This window comes from Acanthaster planci, linkage group LG13, assembly GCF_054643075.1.
Source record: "Acanthaster planci isolate LZ-2023a linkage group LG13, COTS_SCS, whole genome shotgun sequence".
Classification (NCBI taxonomy): Eukaryota; Metazoa; Echinodermata; class Asteroidea; order Valvatida; family Acanthasteridae; genus Acanthaster; species Acanthaster planci.
The window spans coordinates 4,044,877-4,060,549 of record NC_141789.1 but is presented as its reverse complement, the minus strand read 5'-3'; the positions used below and the strand labels follow the sequence as shown (position 1 = coordinate 4,060,549).

The 15,673-nt window shown below is 42.0% G+C and overlaps 2 protein-coding genes across 2 annotated transcripts in view; one reads left to right on the top strand and one right to left on the bottom strand.

Moving 5' to 3' along the window:
• Positions 1–1,905, top strand: part of LOC110981268 (uncharacterized) — a 19,239-nt gene extending 17,334 nt beyond the window's left edge. Inside the window, exon 9 of the mRNA XM_022238686.2 lies at positions 874–1,905. Coding sequence (XP_022094378.2) covers positions 874–974 — 101 coding nt within the window. The 3' untranslated portion in view covers positions 975–1,905. The remainder of the gene's footprint in view (positions 1–873) is intronic.
• LOC110981267 (ATP-dependent RNA helicase DHX58-like) lies at positions 1,435–15,673 on the bottom strand. Its single transcript, XM_022238685.2, has 15 exons — positions 15,378–15,673; positions 15,133–15,243; positions 14,404–14,751; positions 13,458–13,720; positions 12,563–12,877; positions 10,220–10,462; positions 9,608–9,685; positions 8,915–9,083; positions 8,506–8,601; positions 7,734–7,897; positions 6,797–6,941; positions 6,059–6,286; positions 5,192–5,359; positions 4,688–4,842; positions 1,435–4,106 (listed from the first exon to the last, which is right to left on the bottom strand). The coding sequence occupies exons 1-15, from the start codon at positions 15,517–15,519 to the stop codon at positions 3,498–3,500; spliced, it is 3,234 nt and encodes a 1,077-aa protein (XP_022094377.2). The 5' UTR covers positions 15,520–15,673; the 3' UTR covers positions 1,435–3,497.

Below are 15,673 nucleotides of genomic sequence, written 5' to 3'. Positions count from 1 at the left end.
CCGGGGGGGCTTGCCCCTGCCCCCCCCCCCCACTGGATATGCCAGTGAGTAGTTGGTGGTTTAAAGGTACGTGGTTGCCTTGGAGTAGCTGGTTGGATGTTGAGGTCTGGTGCCCCTTGTTCTCAAACTGAAGCTGGCAATTGAGAAGTAGCTGCAGTAGTGTATTTAGTTCTTACGGCCAGGGGGGTGGGCAAAATGATACTTGTTTCCAAAATGACTGTCAGTTTTTTTATGCAAAGATAACTGGTCACCCTCTCCAAGCACAGGTGGTAGTATGTTTCCAGAATGCTGCCAATTTCAAGTTAAACTACTAAAAGAACAGACAAAACACAAAACAAACGAACAAACAATTGGCAACATGGGAGGGGGGAACTTGTCCCCTGTCCTTTTGTAGAGGACACACTCCAAATATAAGATGACTCATCCAGTGGCGTAGCTAGGATTTTACAAGTGGGAGGGGGGCTCAAAGGGGGCCCAGCATCTTACGGGGGCACCAGCTTTCAGTGGTGTGGTTTTTGGGGGGCAAGTTTTTGTTAGCCTTGTTCAATATCCATTCATCCGTTTTTTTTTCAGCGGGGCGGGGGGCACCTTGGGGCAGCGGGAACTTGACTTGACTTGACTAGACTCATCGCTGTCGATATTCTGACGTTTTCAATTAAAACCATAAAAACTCTTAAGAGACATTTGTAAGGGTGTAATGAGTTCCCTCCCCAAGAAAGCGCCCCTTCGTGTTGAGAATAAAATTTGAGAGGAGTCAAAATTGATACAGCCAAGCATTTTGTCATTATTCCCCTATTGGAGTGCACGTGTGCACAGACATACCATGAATCACCCTGCCTCACCGCTGCATTGCATCTTGCTTGTATTTGTCAGGATCCGGCGGCAGCGGTCATGCCGCACCCTCGGGTCTCATGGTCCTCCTGTCAACCATTCTCGGGATCCTCGTCACAGCCCTTCCACAACGCGAGGTTTGATCGGCTATTTCCTGAATGGAAAGCCATTCTATCTTTCATCAGTGCCGTTGGCAAAAGTCTTGTTCATACATGTTTTTAACCTTAATTTCCCCATTGTTATATAACCTTGCAGACTATGGGATGGATGCTTGTATATCCAGATATGAAACAGTTATTACTGTTGTTTTCAAAGAATCTTTTTAGTTTGGCGCTACCATGAATAGAAACCATGTTACAATTTTATGTTAATTGTATTATAACACCAACGATAACACTGCGCTTTAAGTGAAGGGAATGTTAATCAAATTTTCAGAAAAAAAATTTAGGAAACTTTATCAAAATTTACGTTGGATTTCGTTTTTAATGCTGTGTTTGCTGTATGTATAAACCTCTTGTTACCTGGCAACCCACTTTAAGAGTTTCCCCACAGATTTAATTATTGTCTTAATGAACCATACAGTTTAACGTTGGACCAAATATATCTGGGAAACTTTTGGTTTCAACTTGAATTGGTTTATTGGATGCCATTAAATTTTAAACATTTTAATGGTAAAGAACAAAAGCACAGCTTGCTGATCTGCACATTTTTTTCTTAAGCATGAGCAAACTTTTATTAAATATTGCAGCGTGTAAATCAACTTTGGAAAGATATCTTAAATTGTTCATTTTTATGTCCAGCTTTTGAATGTTATCTAAGACTTATTTGTATATTTTGAAATCTTCAAATTTATAAAAAAATATGGCAATAACGAAAAACTTGTTTTATATTAACAAAATGGAAAGCTGTATGAAACAGAATATTTTAAAGGAAAATTATAAGAATACATGCGTTAACTACACTACAGATTTGTTTCCTTTTACACTTTTAAAAGGTAGTTTTTGTGTTGTAGATGGTTAAATTTGTTGGTGTATAGGCCAATTTCAATAAAGGATTTTCATACATTTCACAATATTTGGGTGTATTTTATCTGTGTCTTGAGAGCATGTGCATGTATTTTTGAAACCCTCTGCTAAAACAATATATGTGACATTCAAAACATGCATTTAAACAATATAGCAAGAGTAAGGATTTGAATTTGTGTACGACATATAAGCCAATGTCAATACAGTAATGCGCATCTGGGTGAAACACACGTAACATGAAAAAGCTGTTAACTCTCGAAACATGAGATTTCAGATATACAAATTTTGTATGGTAAAGCTAAGACGTGTTAACTTTGGATGGAACGAATCTATTTCAATGCCCACAATATTAGTAATAAAATACACCTTTTGAGGATTTTAAACCAATAGATTCAAGTGTATCAACCATACTGATGTCATAAAATGAAGTGTCTATTATTGTACCCTCCCAATTTCATACCCTCTACTCACAAATCCTATTCACGTTTTCATAATCTCCATAGAATAAAGAGTCCTCAAGGTATTTAAAAAATGTCATTGCAACTTCGGTACTTGAACTTTTCAAAAGCCTTTGAAGGTCTGATTATATACAGTGTTAACCAGATTCCTGGCAGTGTATTTTTCATTGCTTCGAGGTCACATATCAAAAGCCTGATTTTTTTGTGTGAATTCAAATAAGGGCCTGTGTATTTTAACCCCTTAGCAAATGCATGTACTTCATATAAAGAATTTCGTGTGAGACTAATATGGCCAACACTTTATTTACTGTATATACCAACAGGGATTACGTTCCAAATTCAAGAGCTTAGTTTTCAAGACTTATCGCCCAACGTAAAATACAAAGTGATTAAATGAAAGTAGCATGGTATGCTTCATGGATGACATTTTTATGCATCAGGCTAGAGTAATATGTGCTAGGTCACTGCAAACTGCTTCCGAATCTGTTTAGAGCTAGGTCTAGGTCTTCTGTCCATTGGAAATATGTAGAGACATGCACAAAGTAGACCTATCCATAGCTCTACAAGCCTGCTTTGGACATGGCCTAATGTAATGTGGTCCTTACCCGGGAGCTCAAAGCTAACGTAGTCAGACACAGTCAAAAGAACTAATCTTGAAAACAGTTACAGTGTAACAACTGAAGAGCTAATGTGGAATTCATTATAAACCTTGCCAATAATTTCTCAACTAGAATTTTGCACTTAGAGTGTCCACTTAATTTAGAAGGAACATGGACGCTCTGATGAAAACCAACATTTCTTGTGAACTTTTGAACCTTTCATTTTATATTCCAATTAAGTTTCTTTGTTTGGTCATGCTCTGCTATTAGAAAACATGGTAAACAATTTAATGATAATCAAATTTAACGGTAATCAGATTATAAAGATAAAGACACACGACTTTTAAGTAGAAGGCATGCATACTCTGAAATTGCAAGTCTGTCCTTTTAAGCCACGCACGTAAAGGCGCTGTTTTTGCGACATTGGTTTGTAAAAGGTTGTCAAACACTGAATAGTTTCTGTTGTCGTGTCCAATGCTCAACAGGCACAAGTGTAAATTGGAGCTCCTTGTAAATGTTGAACTGTTCAGTGCAAAATTCAGGAACTAAATTTTTTTTAAGGGCAGCACACCCTGCAATAAACCCTAGTCAGTGTTTGTGGGTACTCTCTCTTGTCGAGGCTGGGATGAGGTTACCATGGTGACTGTCTCTATCCCATCTCCACTGACCCTCTGTTCTTCCATCTGTTCCTGTTGTTCCTCCTCCTCGTCCTCTTCATCTTCCAAAGACTGATTGCAAATCTTGTCAAGCTCCTCAACGGATAGTGCCTGAATCGTAAACGGGACGTCCTTCCACTTCTTGAAGGTGCGAGAAGGGCCCTTGGGCATCTTCATGACAAAATTCCTGGGGGAGATGAGGTTGACCACACAGCCTTTGTAGAGCATCTGGTTCCCCCACTCCTGGGTGCATGCCTTCTGCTTGTTCCCACACATGATCTGCTTGCGCAGTTCCATGTCAGGGCAGACGCTCTGGTTGGTTATGTCTAAGAAGCTGCAGCGGGACTCAAAGGATTCGTCCAGGACGACATGATGTGCATTCTGGATGCACTTGATGTCATCTGCAGTGCATGCCTTGGCACCACACTTCCGACAGATTAGCAGCACTTTCATCAGGGTCTTGTTGTGCTTCAGTAGTCGGGAGTTGAACTTCCTCAGTTTTCGCTCCAGTTTACTATCCTTCTGAATTTTGGCAATCTGTCAATAACATTAATTGCTTATTGAATAAACTATTATTCAATCAATCATTTAATTGAAAATAGTAGGCTACATTTCATTAACTTACAACAGGTAGCCCTGACCTTGGGATGATCCTGCGCACTGGACCAGGTTAATCCCAAGTGTTTTGTGGAAGCTAGTCGAATCCACCCACTAGTACTAATCTATTCATGGTATGCTCACTGAAATGTGAAGTAATTCATATTCAACAGGTCAAATTTTTAAAGCCCTTTTTGCTAAGCATAAGCTACTTGTGGGCTGGCCTACATTGCCAAACCCACTAACTGCCCTGGAAAAAATGAGTCCTGTCTCCCTCAGACCCTGTGCATGCTGGAGTCTAGGCATACCATTGTGTTTGTGTGGAGTGACAAGCACAATAATATCTACAGAAGAGGTAGGGATTGAAATGAGAATGGATTGACAATCTTCGACCAACATGATGCTGCAGGTTTGCTTGGAATAGGTTACCAGATATGAAAACCAAGAAAGTATCACTTTGCAAATCGGACTGCTATCCTGATACCACTGTATTATGTTCACTCCCCTGAAAAAATATGCACCTGTGCCAGGAAGTCATCCTCAGTCATCTTCTGCAGTTTCTGGGTTGCTTCAAGCATCATCTTCTCACGGATTTGATTCATGAATTCCCGTTCATGCAGCTTCAGCTCTTCTGACACTATCAGGTAGAATTTCCCACCCTTGGCTCTGTTTCTACCTGTTAGCCAAAGGAAAAAAAAGATCCGAAACAAATACAGAGATTACATAGCTCCTTGCATATATGATGAGCAAAGCATCCAACAGCAAATCTCAAGTTGGCAATGCTATAACAATAAAAGGGACGCTGGTGTCCCTTTTTCCCCCAGAATTGTCTGTGAATGTCTGCATGAGTTTTGGCATGTGGTGAGGATAGGGAAATGACTGATCTAGGTACCTGCTGACGTGCTAGTTTTGCATTGAACACGTGGCTTGGTGTATGTCTACCCACTTTATGAAGTGCAATGAAGGGGCTTTTACAATCTTGTCTTTGATTTGATACCAAAAGATGCCTTGCTTGATTGTCTCACCTTGGGCCTGCACTCTGCCAATGTCATTGGAGATGTAGTTGTAGCGGATGACCACGTTACACTGCTGGATATCCAAGCCCTCTTCAGCCACAGAAGTGGCCACTATCAGTTGATGGTTTCCATCCCGGAACAAGCTCAACAGTTCCGTTTGCTGTTTCTGTGTCATTCCTGGGGAAGAGGTTATTAAGAATCAGCTGCAGTCATCACTTGCGGTGTTGGTCTACATTTGGTTTTATCCTGTACTGGACTCTCTGCGGTTGGATTCTTTTTTTGGGGGGGGGGAACTTAAGATCTGGTAGTCAATGTACTCGACTCTAGTCTTCATGAGTGTTAAAGGAATCACCAAAAATGGGCAGTCTAGATGGGGCATTTAGATTGTAGCGAGCTGATTAAGGCATTGATAGTTGGCAGTTTGTCTTGAATCTGACTTTTGCTGGGACTCCTGTGGAATGACTGACCCCTCAATATACTTAGAATCTGTCATGACTCTAGAACTCTGAACTCGGATTGGAGGACTTAAGTCAATGATCACTTGATTAATTAATGTTTTTTTTCAGGTCAGTATTAATCCTAAGTCATTTCAGTCACTGTTTCTCTATAAATACACTCTAACACCCTAAAGAATACTCTGAACATCAATGTGTAGTTAGGTAGTACAATTACACCTGATTAATCCTCAAACATTTAGAGTCATACGACACACTAAGTTACTAAGTGACAGAAACAATTAAGTCAAACTTCCTCTTGCTACAAGTCTCAATATGAAGGACAACATGTAGCCAACTTTCAAAATTACTTTCGGAGATGTCCGTCCCTCATTCATAAACCTGACTCATCCCCAATCAACCTCTGTGCTACTCTTCCTACCTGTGCCACCACATCCAATTAGCCGGCCTGGTTTGAGGAACTTGAGCTCTGGTGTCTCTTCAATCCAGGCCAGGAGGGCCTCCGTTGCTGCTCGTGTCCGGCAGAACAGAATCCCCCGTGACTGGTCCTGCCCCGAGAGAGCTTCGATCAGAGTTTTGGACAAACAGTCCAGCAGAGGGTTTTTGTTGGCCTCCTTGTCTTTCATGCTTTGGAGGAGCTCTTCTTTTTCTGTTGGTATTCCCCATACAAAGAATGATCCTTTATGATTTACACTGAGCCTTGTGGAACAGGGCTACAACTCCTGAGTAACAGAAGGCTACATATATATACTTTGATCAAGAGCAGCTAGTATATTATGAGGTGAGAATGCAGGAATATGAAGTGTCCATGAAATAATCACCAGAGGCTTTGAGGGCTCCACATTTGTGTTTACCTATAGGCACCCCTTAAAAATACCCCTTTCTTGTGCTCTGTATCAACTTTTATAAAACTACCTCAATTTTAACTTCAAGATTTTCCCTTTTTTAAAAGAAAATTGTTACAAAAATCCTGAGCACAGGAAATAATCCTGACAACTCTCACCCACCCCAATGTGTATATGTAGATGGAATAAAAGTTCCCTCCAAGTTAATTGTGGAAGAAAGCACAAATGCACAAATGTAGGTATGCATTGAAACTGTGCTTCAGGCAAACTCAAAATTTATTTCACAAAAACTAAGCACAGAATATTTTCTTTACCTCTGAACAAGTCCACCAACTGCTGCTCAAAGGAATTGATAGGACAGTCTTCCTCCTCATCATGTCGCGTGAGGTGTTTCTGCAGGTGATCCAGAGCATCCTGGATGCGAGCATCACGGTTGATGTAGAGGCTGTTGTTGTACTCCTAGGATATTCAAACATTTAATGATGAAAAATTTGGATCCCATTTTGGTCATGATTTATTTCGAAGATTCGTTGAATGGAATATGGGCGTTTCACAATAGTGCACCTCCAAGAGTTTGCAATGTGTTGGCCAATCTCAGTGCGCAAAATCTGCCGACCCAGTACGCGTTTGGAAAGGGTCAACAACTTTTGCATACTGTGATTGGCCAACGTGTTGCAAACTCTTGGAGGTGCACTTTTGTGAATCGCCCGTATTCTCTTTGGAGGTGAAAAAGTTTCAGTAAATGTGTTTGTAATATATCACAGCTTTGAAATGATTGAGCAACTGTTGAAAGGCGAATAAAAAAATGTTCAAGAATTACTTGAAAAGTTTAGGATTCCATACTGTATTTTGTGCATGTTGATGAAAAAGTCTGACTTTTACAAATCTGTGTTATGATGCCATCTCCCTTTTTTCAGCCAAAGTGAAAAATGTTCTAACTATACAGTCTTGAAATCAGAATTCACAGTGTGAAACTACTACAAATGTTAGGGTTAACAATTCAATAACACTGAAGCTGATTTTTCTGTGTGCTCACGCCCGTCACTAAAGGGGACCCAGAGGGTTTGCTCCCCCCCCCTGTGAGCAACTGGCCCTGTTGGTAAAATTGTAAGTATCAAAATTATCTATTGTTCTTATGATGTGTGTCCCTACCTTGCACTGTGGCACTCCCCCATACCAGAAGCTGAAGACGGACTGTGTGTGCTGTTTTGGACAAAAAGCGAAAAGTCTGCAACTGTATCTGAGGCTCACCTTCAGGTGGTCAACACATGTTACGAGGCACAAGCGTACACCATTGTCCTCAACTTCCCTGGCAACGTACTCTTGCATTCGGACCAGCCACTGCTCATAGACCTGAGTGCCACGGCTGGGCGGACATTTCAAATCGTGGCTTTCCTTGCGGATGATCTCCCCACCTGGCACAAATTCAGGATAAACTCAACTCATTTGGGGGCTTTTACTCACGCTTTACAGCTTCCTTGTAGTCGGTCAAAAAGCCATGGGATTAGGAAGGCTATCGCCTTTAGTGTGATACTTGCAACAATTGATTCTTTTTGGACAACAAGAAAATACGAAAGTACCAGAATGACCAGGTCTCGATTGAGATCACAAAGTTGATTGGAAGCAGAGAGCTTTAGAAACACTAGCAGATCTGTAAATTGATTTTATTTTGTATTTCACAGGCTTAATTTTTGAGGAATTTAGTTTCAAAACAAAAAAATTCAAGTAAATGGCAACATTTCTAAATAACTAAATTTAATAAGCTGCTTTGCTCAATAATTATATCCAACAAACAGGCTTAACTTTTAGCACCCAAAAAAATCCCTTAACACTCATTTAAAAACTGTCTCTGACATCTCCAAATTTCAGCTATTATTTCTTAATAGCTATTATTACCCAAAACCTGATCCTTTTTATGAAGTTAAGTTGCTAATTTATTGTGGTTTTTGTTCCAAACCTAACAGAGTTACCAAAAAATAATTTTCAAGTTAATTATGCAGAAGATAAAGAGATTTATAGTTACCAGGTGTTTTGGAGATGCAATCTTCAATCTGCGCCATGATTGGTTCAATGATTTTCCTGAAAAGATCATTCCTCCGTCCTTTCACAGGTTTGATGACTGCAATTGACCAATCAAAATCAAGGATATTACAACCTTGCTGGGATAATCAAACATCATTTCAGGTTTCGTTGTGAAAGTACTTCCAAACGCAAGTGTACATTTCCTACCAATGTGCGTCGTGCTGCTAAGATACAAACTGCATATATCATGTATTCTAGAATTAAAAACTTAATTTTGATAGCTTTGGGCAACTAAACCCAAGTATCCAGCTGCCCCCTGGATGTATACCTAGAGTATTAAGTTATACTCTCTATGTTAAAAGAGATCCCAATCTACAAGGTACCCAAGTATCATACACAGAGCAACCCACTTTCTGTCGGCTTGTCCCTGTTTTTCTTCAGTTCCTCCAAGTTTTCCAGATTCTGCACGGTGCACAGCCTTTCGGCATCAAGATTAGCACACAGGGTCAAGATGTGTGTCTGGGCCTTGTATCTGGTCTTGGCTTTGCCTACACCCATCGAGGCTGTCAGGCCAAGAACCTTTCAAAAAGTAATGAAGCAGAAAAGAGAGAATATTACATTGGGGAGGTAGTTCACCAAGGCTAAAAAAGTGTAAAAAAGTGACTTTTTATTTTGTATTTCAACACAAATTGACTTTCAGGAATAATTTTGTGCAGGGGAAGACAGTATCAGGGTATTTCAGTTGATTAACACTCCACAAGTACTAGAAGGTAACCAAATTACTACCACTAATTTTTGTACATTGATGGGATTGGTTTATGGATGCAATGCAGACTTCCAGGTAAAGTGTTTTGAAGTAAAAATTATAATATATATAATGATTATTTATTTTCCCTAGTAGATATAGAAATATTAGGTTAAATTTCATAACACAATTAGATACCTATTTCTGTTGCTCAGAATGAGAACAAAGTAGATCTAAATTTAATGTAACGTTACTCAACCCTTTGATTTACAGTCTTAATAACAAAGACAGGGATATCATGCAGTGTGCCCATTCGCTACATTACTGTGGCTAAGAGAAAATGACAGAGAAATCTTACCTGAGGTCTCTCCTTCTCTGGAGAAGCCAACTTCAGGCTACAATATTCCGCCATGATTTCATTGTACGGATCGCCTTTCTGTTAAAAAGAAAAACATCGTGGGCACTTTTAGAGTGTCAATCCCTCATGCTACAAAAGGCTGGCTACAGTCCCTAGCTAAATACAGGCTTGCATAAAATCATGTTTATATCTACAGAAGTTGTGTCATCTCAGATGTTGTCACCAGGCCTATCACCAAAAGGGTCCCCGATGGACCAGGCCTTCCCTGGAGAGCAGATGCCTCCCCATCAACAAAAACCATAAGCCTTAAAATTTTCTGTAAATCTTGTGATGTGGCCCCCTCCCACAAGTACCGTGGCCCCCTGTAATGTCCGAAACTGGCGACAGAGCTGACAATCACATGAAACATGTGCTGATGAGCAAACAAGTGATCATGGTGAGAGCTTTTACAGATATATGAGTTGGCTGATCCTGATGTCACATTGTGTGATGATCACTATTGAAAATCAGCTATAACACAAAAGACACATATAAGGGATTTGCAAAAGCTGAAGAAATTTGAGGAGCGCAAGGAAGAATATTTTATTGATATTGGCCCTCATTTTTGCCTACCTGGCAGTGATGGCACTCATCTAAGATGAGCAGGCCAATCTTGGACAGCTCCATACATTCGTTGTCCTCTTTGTTTCCATGCAGAGCATTGACCAAGATCTGGGCTGTCATGACAAGGACATCTTTCTTTTCCAAGAGGTCCAACAATGAGCCAATGTGACCCACCTCACCACTCAGACCCATGATGCGTTTGCCGTCGATGTACTTCTTAAACACGTCACACTGTTGCTTGACAAGTGGCACCTTACACATACAATTAATGTACAATTAAGATATGAAGCTTTGCATGGTGGATGAAACATGAGAAATGGGTTTGCGGGTACACCATGGAATCAATCTCTTTTGGATGAGGTGTGGTTCTTAAAAGAACCGGTGAGTATAATCTCGACGTTTTGGCCAATGTGCTCTGGCCGTCCTCAGGAGAGTGTGCCCGACTGGAGTGGATAACTGGTTATAAAGGTAATCCGGAAGCAGTGGAGAGTGGAACAGGATTCACGGGTTGAGTGACTAACATCTTCATGAAAGAATCTGAAACATCATCTCTCCTCACCGCCGACCGCAAACCCACCATTTGGCTGCTCCATGTTGACGACACATTCGTCACATGGCCCCATGGTCAAGATCACCTCCAAGAATTCCTCAAGTACCTCAACGAGCAACACCCCAAGACGGACACCTCTCCTTCTTAGATGTTCAACAGTCCAGAAACCCAGACAGCATCCTCAATCACCGTGTCCAGCGCAAGCCCACCCACACTGACTGGTACCTGCACCAGTGATCTTTCCACCACCCAGCCATCAAGACCTCTGTCAACCGCACCCTCGTCCGGAGAGCCTACGAGATCTGCGACCAGAATAAACTACACCAAGAACTCCACCACATCAAGATGAACGGCTATTAATGTATCAACCTTTCCAAGCCGTCCCCCAGGACATTAGGGTCTCCTATACCCCAAGTCCCTCCCTCACCCACAGCATTAGGGTCACCTATACCCAAAGCCCCCAACCCCCCATCGCCACAGCATGTCTACCGTACCTGGGCCCCACCTCCCACCAACTCCGGAGCATCCTACAGTCTGCCAACATTGAAGTACATCATTCAGCACCCAACAAGCTGCAGGCTGCACTTCACACCCACAAGGACATGCCCAACCCAGCAGTTGCCCTGGCGTATATCGCATTCCATGTGAATGCGGCTAAGTATAAAGAGAAACCGGCAGGAACCTCCCCACCAGACGTCAAGAACACCTGGCTCGCACGGCCGACCAGGAGAGTATGACAAGTCGGCCATCATCAAACACGCACACTCCATGGACCACCGCATTGAATGGCACAAAACAGAACTCATTGACCCCATCCAGAACTGGCTCCCAAAGCGAATACGAGAAGCCATCAAGATTTTTCGGCACAACACCGTACCCCAAGACATTGGTTTCAAGCTCAGTGACATCTGACGCCCCCTATTAGCACTGAAGCAGACACCCACTCTCGGGCAGTAGGGTCCCCAATACCCGAAACCCATGCCACACACCCAGGCGTTAGGGTCTTCTCTATCCGAAGCCACCCAACTAACCCCCCCCACCATAAGGGTCCCCTATACCCGAACCCAAGGTTTCCCGCCAATTCCAGGATCCAACACCTTCACGCAACACCCCACACGCTGAGTCACACAACCAGTGAATCCTCTTCCATGCTCCACTGCTTCTGGATTACCTTTATAACACACTCTCCTGAGGACAGCCAGAGCACACTGGCCAAAACATCAAGTTTATACTGATCGGTTCTTTTAAGAACCACACCTTGTCCAAAAGAGATAGATTCCATGGTGTACAATGTTGTAATGTACACTTAATTATACAATTGTTTGAATAAGCAATTATAAAGGTTCTTATCTGATATAAAGACCTTCTCTAAAGTTGAAGCCTCCATTTCATGGATGACACATGAAGAGCACAAATAATAACTCTTTAAATTATTATTACCAGAGTCTGAGTCACAGTTAATCCATGCCAAATGTGGCTTTCATTTTCTGCACGTCTCTTGCAAGCCAATGAGAGTCAACCATTGCTACTAATTATGAATATAAATACGTCTGTGCTTTGCAGGAAAGCCTCACAACCATTCATCGTTATCTACTCTGTGTATTTGGTAGGTTACCTCAACTGAACTTGACCAGTGACTTGTTTTTCTTACATAAATGTAAAGAGCTGGTGAAATTATGATTTGAGTTCAATGAAAACATTAGGTAAAGTTAGAAAAAAATGGAACCTGCATGTTGTACCTAAAAAGTAACTGATGTCGTTATGTAAGCTCAATGGTAAGATGTCATATTTCACAAGTTTACCTTGTTGACGATGAATATGACTTTATTGGATCCGTTTTCCACTGGGTTTGGCACTTTGCTATTCCCAGTGCGTGGACCCACCCCAGGCTCCCTGTCCAGGACTGCCTTGGCCAGCCTGGCTGCGACGACGGTCTTGCCTGAGCCCGTCGGCGCCACTATGACCGAGTTCTTGCCTTGCAGGGAAGCAGCGACCAGTTCTTTCTGATAATTGCGAAGTTGTATGGGGATAATCTCTGGTGCCTCCTCCTCTACTGTGGGCATGTCATCAACACTGTCATCTTCCTCTGCTTCATCCTCTGGAGATGTGACGTTGCTCTAGAAAAAGCAAACAAAATAACCACAGTGTTCAGAGATTTTCATTTGATTTCAAAAGCATTCCAGTTCAACTAATCCTTGTTTTTTGCTGCCAAAGATAGAAAAACAATAATAAAAACCTTTTACACATTTTTTGATGGCCAAGCCCACCCAAAAGCCAAACCTCAAATCCAGTGGTGTAAATTTGTGTCGGAAATTGGGGGGGGGGTGGCGAATGGGGATTTGTGGGGAGGGGTGGATAATTGCCCAGCCATGGAAATTTGAAGAGTGGGGGGAGGGGGGTTGACACCATGTGATATTATACAGGGGGCAACGTTTATGATATAAATTAACATCTGCAATATGTATTACGTTCATGCAGAATCTTACATATTTTTAGTCCTTGGGAAGTCAGATTCAATAGCCCCCTTCCCACCTCACAAAGCGAGGGGGCCGGGACATATCCCCCATCCCCCAGGGATTTACTCCCACGCTCAAATCATCTATAAGATTTCAATAATTGAAAAAAATCACTTTTAAAAGTTCTCCCTACAAAGCCTATCATTTCTTTTCACTGGATAAATAAGTAGATGTGGTTTACCTGTGATGGAACCTCTTTAGCCTGGGTGAGGTTCTTCTCATCTTGGGACATATTGAGGTTCACATCATTTGATTGTATGGATAAAGCACTCATTGCACAGTTTGTGTCCTGTGCTGCTGCACTTGTCAAAGACTCACAGCCACTGGCATTGTCTTCTCCAGGCGTACTCTCTCCATAAGTGACAGCTTGATCAGTCATGGTCCCTGTGTTGACATCACTGCAGTTGGCAAGTTTGCATGCTATTTTGTCACAGGTACCATCATCTGAAATAATACATAGGGGAGAGGGACTTTTCAAGTATAAATGAACAAGCCCCATACAAACATAGTACAAGGAAAAACCTTACTTTCAGCCAAAAATTTTATAGTGCCGGGTAGCGGCGCAAGATGGGGAACTCTGCCAAAAAGGTGTTATCCCCATAGGCGCCATTGGAGCAAGTGATACACCTGCGAAGTGGACGTTAATGTGCAGGTGCAGGTGTGCACACACATACCAGGTGTTTGCCTGGGATGGTGCCTGCACATTAACATGCACTGTGCAGGCATATTGCTTGCTCAAATAGTGCCAAGGCAATTACAAGTTTTATGCATATTCTCGGAGAAGTTCTCCATCTTGTGCTGCTACACGATCTTTCCTTTCAGCTCAATTACGACCAGTGTAAATAACACTTCATGATAGTCAAGAGTCATCATGCGCAGCCCACTGCCAGCTTCTGGAATAGCTTGGAAGCACATCACAATCTTGTAGATAATTTTTTATGTTAACAGTTTTCACCGATGGGAACCAGCTGCTTGCCGGTGGAAAGGGGAGCAGCCCCCTCTGCCAACCCTTCCCCCTGCCTGGAGCTGAATGCTTTCATCAGTTGTGAATTCGCACTAAATTTATGTTCACATTCGCTTTCACATAGAGGATGAAGTACAGCCTTCAGGTATCAAAATTATATTACCTTCACCACTTATCATTTCAGACATCTGATCAGCGAGGATGGCCTGGCCATTCTCACGGAGACCCTCTATTAGCCGGCGAATGCTCTTTATCCCTTTGGTGAACAGAATGTTCATAAGTGCAATCGCCCCACATGAGCGGCTATGGGTTTCGCACGCTGTGTTGACTTTCTCCCTCTCTGCGCTGCTGAGGTCTTCCACCAGGTGCACCATGATGTCTTGTGGTTGAATTGCCGCACAAAGCGTCGTAAAGAATGCCTTCAGTAGATGTTTGATGTAGTCCCTGCACTCGGCTTCTTTCACAGCGGTGTCTACCCCCTCAATGAAATCAGCCAGGTAGTTGAAATTTGCTGTGGAGGATATCGGCAAATCTTTGGTTTTTCTCACTGGTTCACGTGCACCCGTGCTCAGTGTTACACAATGGCATATTGTACTGTATGAGGCGGACTGCTAAATATGTCACAGAATTCCAAGACCCCTCACCACATTGATCATGGTGAAGGGTTATTTTAAATGTTTGTGGCTGGATTTCACGCAAAAGACGTAAATTTGGGGGGTTCTCCCAAGAGAGCTGTTGAATCTCAGATTTTTGTGAACAGTGGCAATAATGCCTTTGTAACTCATAATTTCGTGATGAGAAAAAAAATGCAAAAAAATGGGAAAAGGTCTTCACAAAGGCACATGAGACGGTTGAATGTTAATAAACAATGAATTTCAGGGTTGCAACTTACGGGTCATTTCTCCCATCTTCCTCAGAGACTGCAGAAAGGCACTGTATGTGCCTTTCTTATTTTCGCTGGCCAGAAAGTCCAAGAGCTCCTTGGTAGTTTCAAATTTTGTAACTAAAATTTAAAAATATACATGAATTATGGAAATTTTCAATGAATATTTTGATATTGTGGTACAAAGTAATATTCAATTAACTTAAACCTCCCACTGGCCAAAAAGGTTAATGCATTACAATGCTAATTCTTACCTCCTTCAACACCTGAACTGGTCAGTTCGGCAAGAAACTGTTTATTTGCATCCACATCCAGATTTTCTTCCAGGAAACTTCGGAAAACTTCTGTGATCAACGGCAATCTGGGATCACCATCAAACACCTCCACCTCCGCCATTGTGCTCTTCTCCAAGCTTTTTCAAGAACTACAAAGTTGAAGTTTACAGGTATGTTGGCAACACTTTCGGTCTGTTTGCATCGCCCTGCGTAGCACAAACTATAATCTCAGTAGTAAGGCTGACGTGTTTATAAAGCATGTCGAGCTCAGGGGA

Bases quoted from the DNA above. Each gene is read 5' to 3' on its own strand.
- LOC110981267 (XM_022238685.2), bottom strand. From the start codon at position 15,519: ATGGCGGAGGTGGAGGTGTTTGATGGTGATCCCAGATTGCCGTTGATC. The intron at 14,752-15,132 runs GTAAGTTGCAAC...TATCCTCCACAG, and splicing joins GAAGATGGGAGAAATGACCC to CAAATTTCAACTACCTGGCT. The intron at 8,602-8,914 runs GTGGGTTGCTCT...GGTCAATTGCAG, and splicing joins CAGGGACAAGCCGACAGAAA to TCATCAAACCTGTGAAAGGA.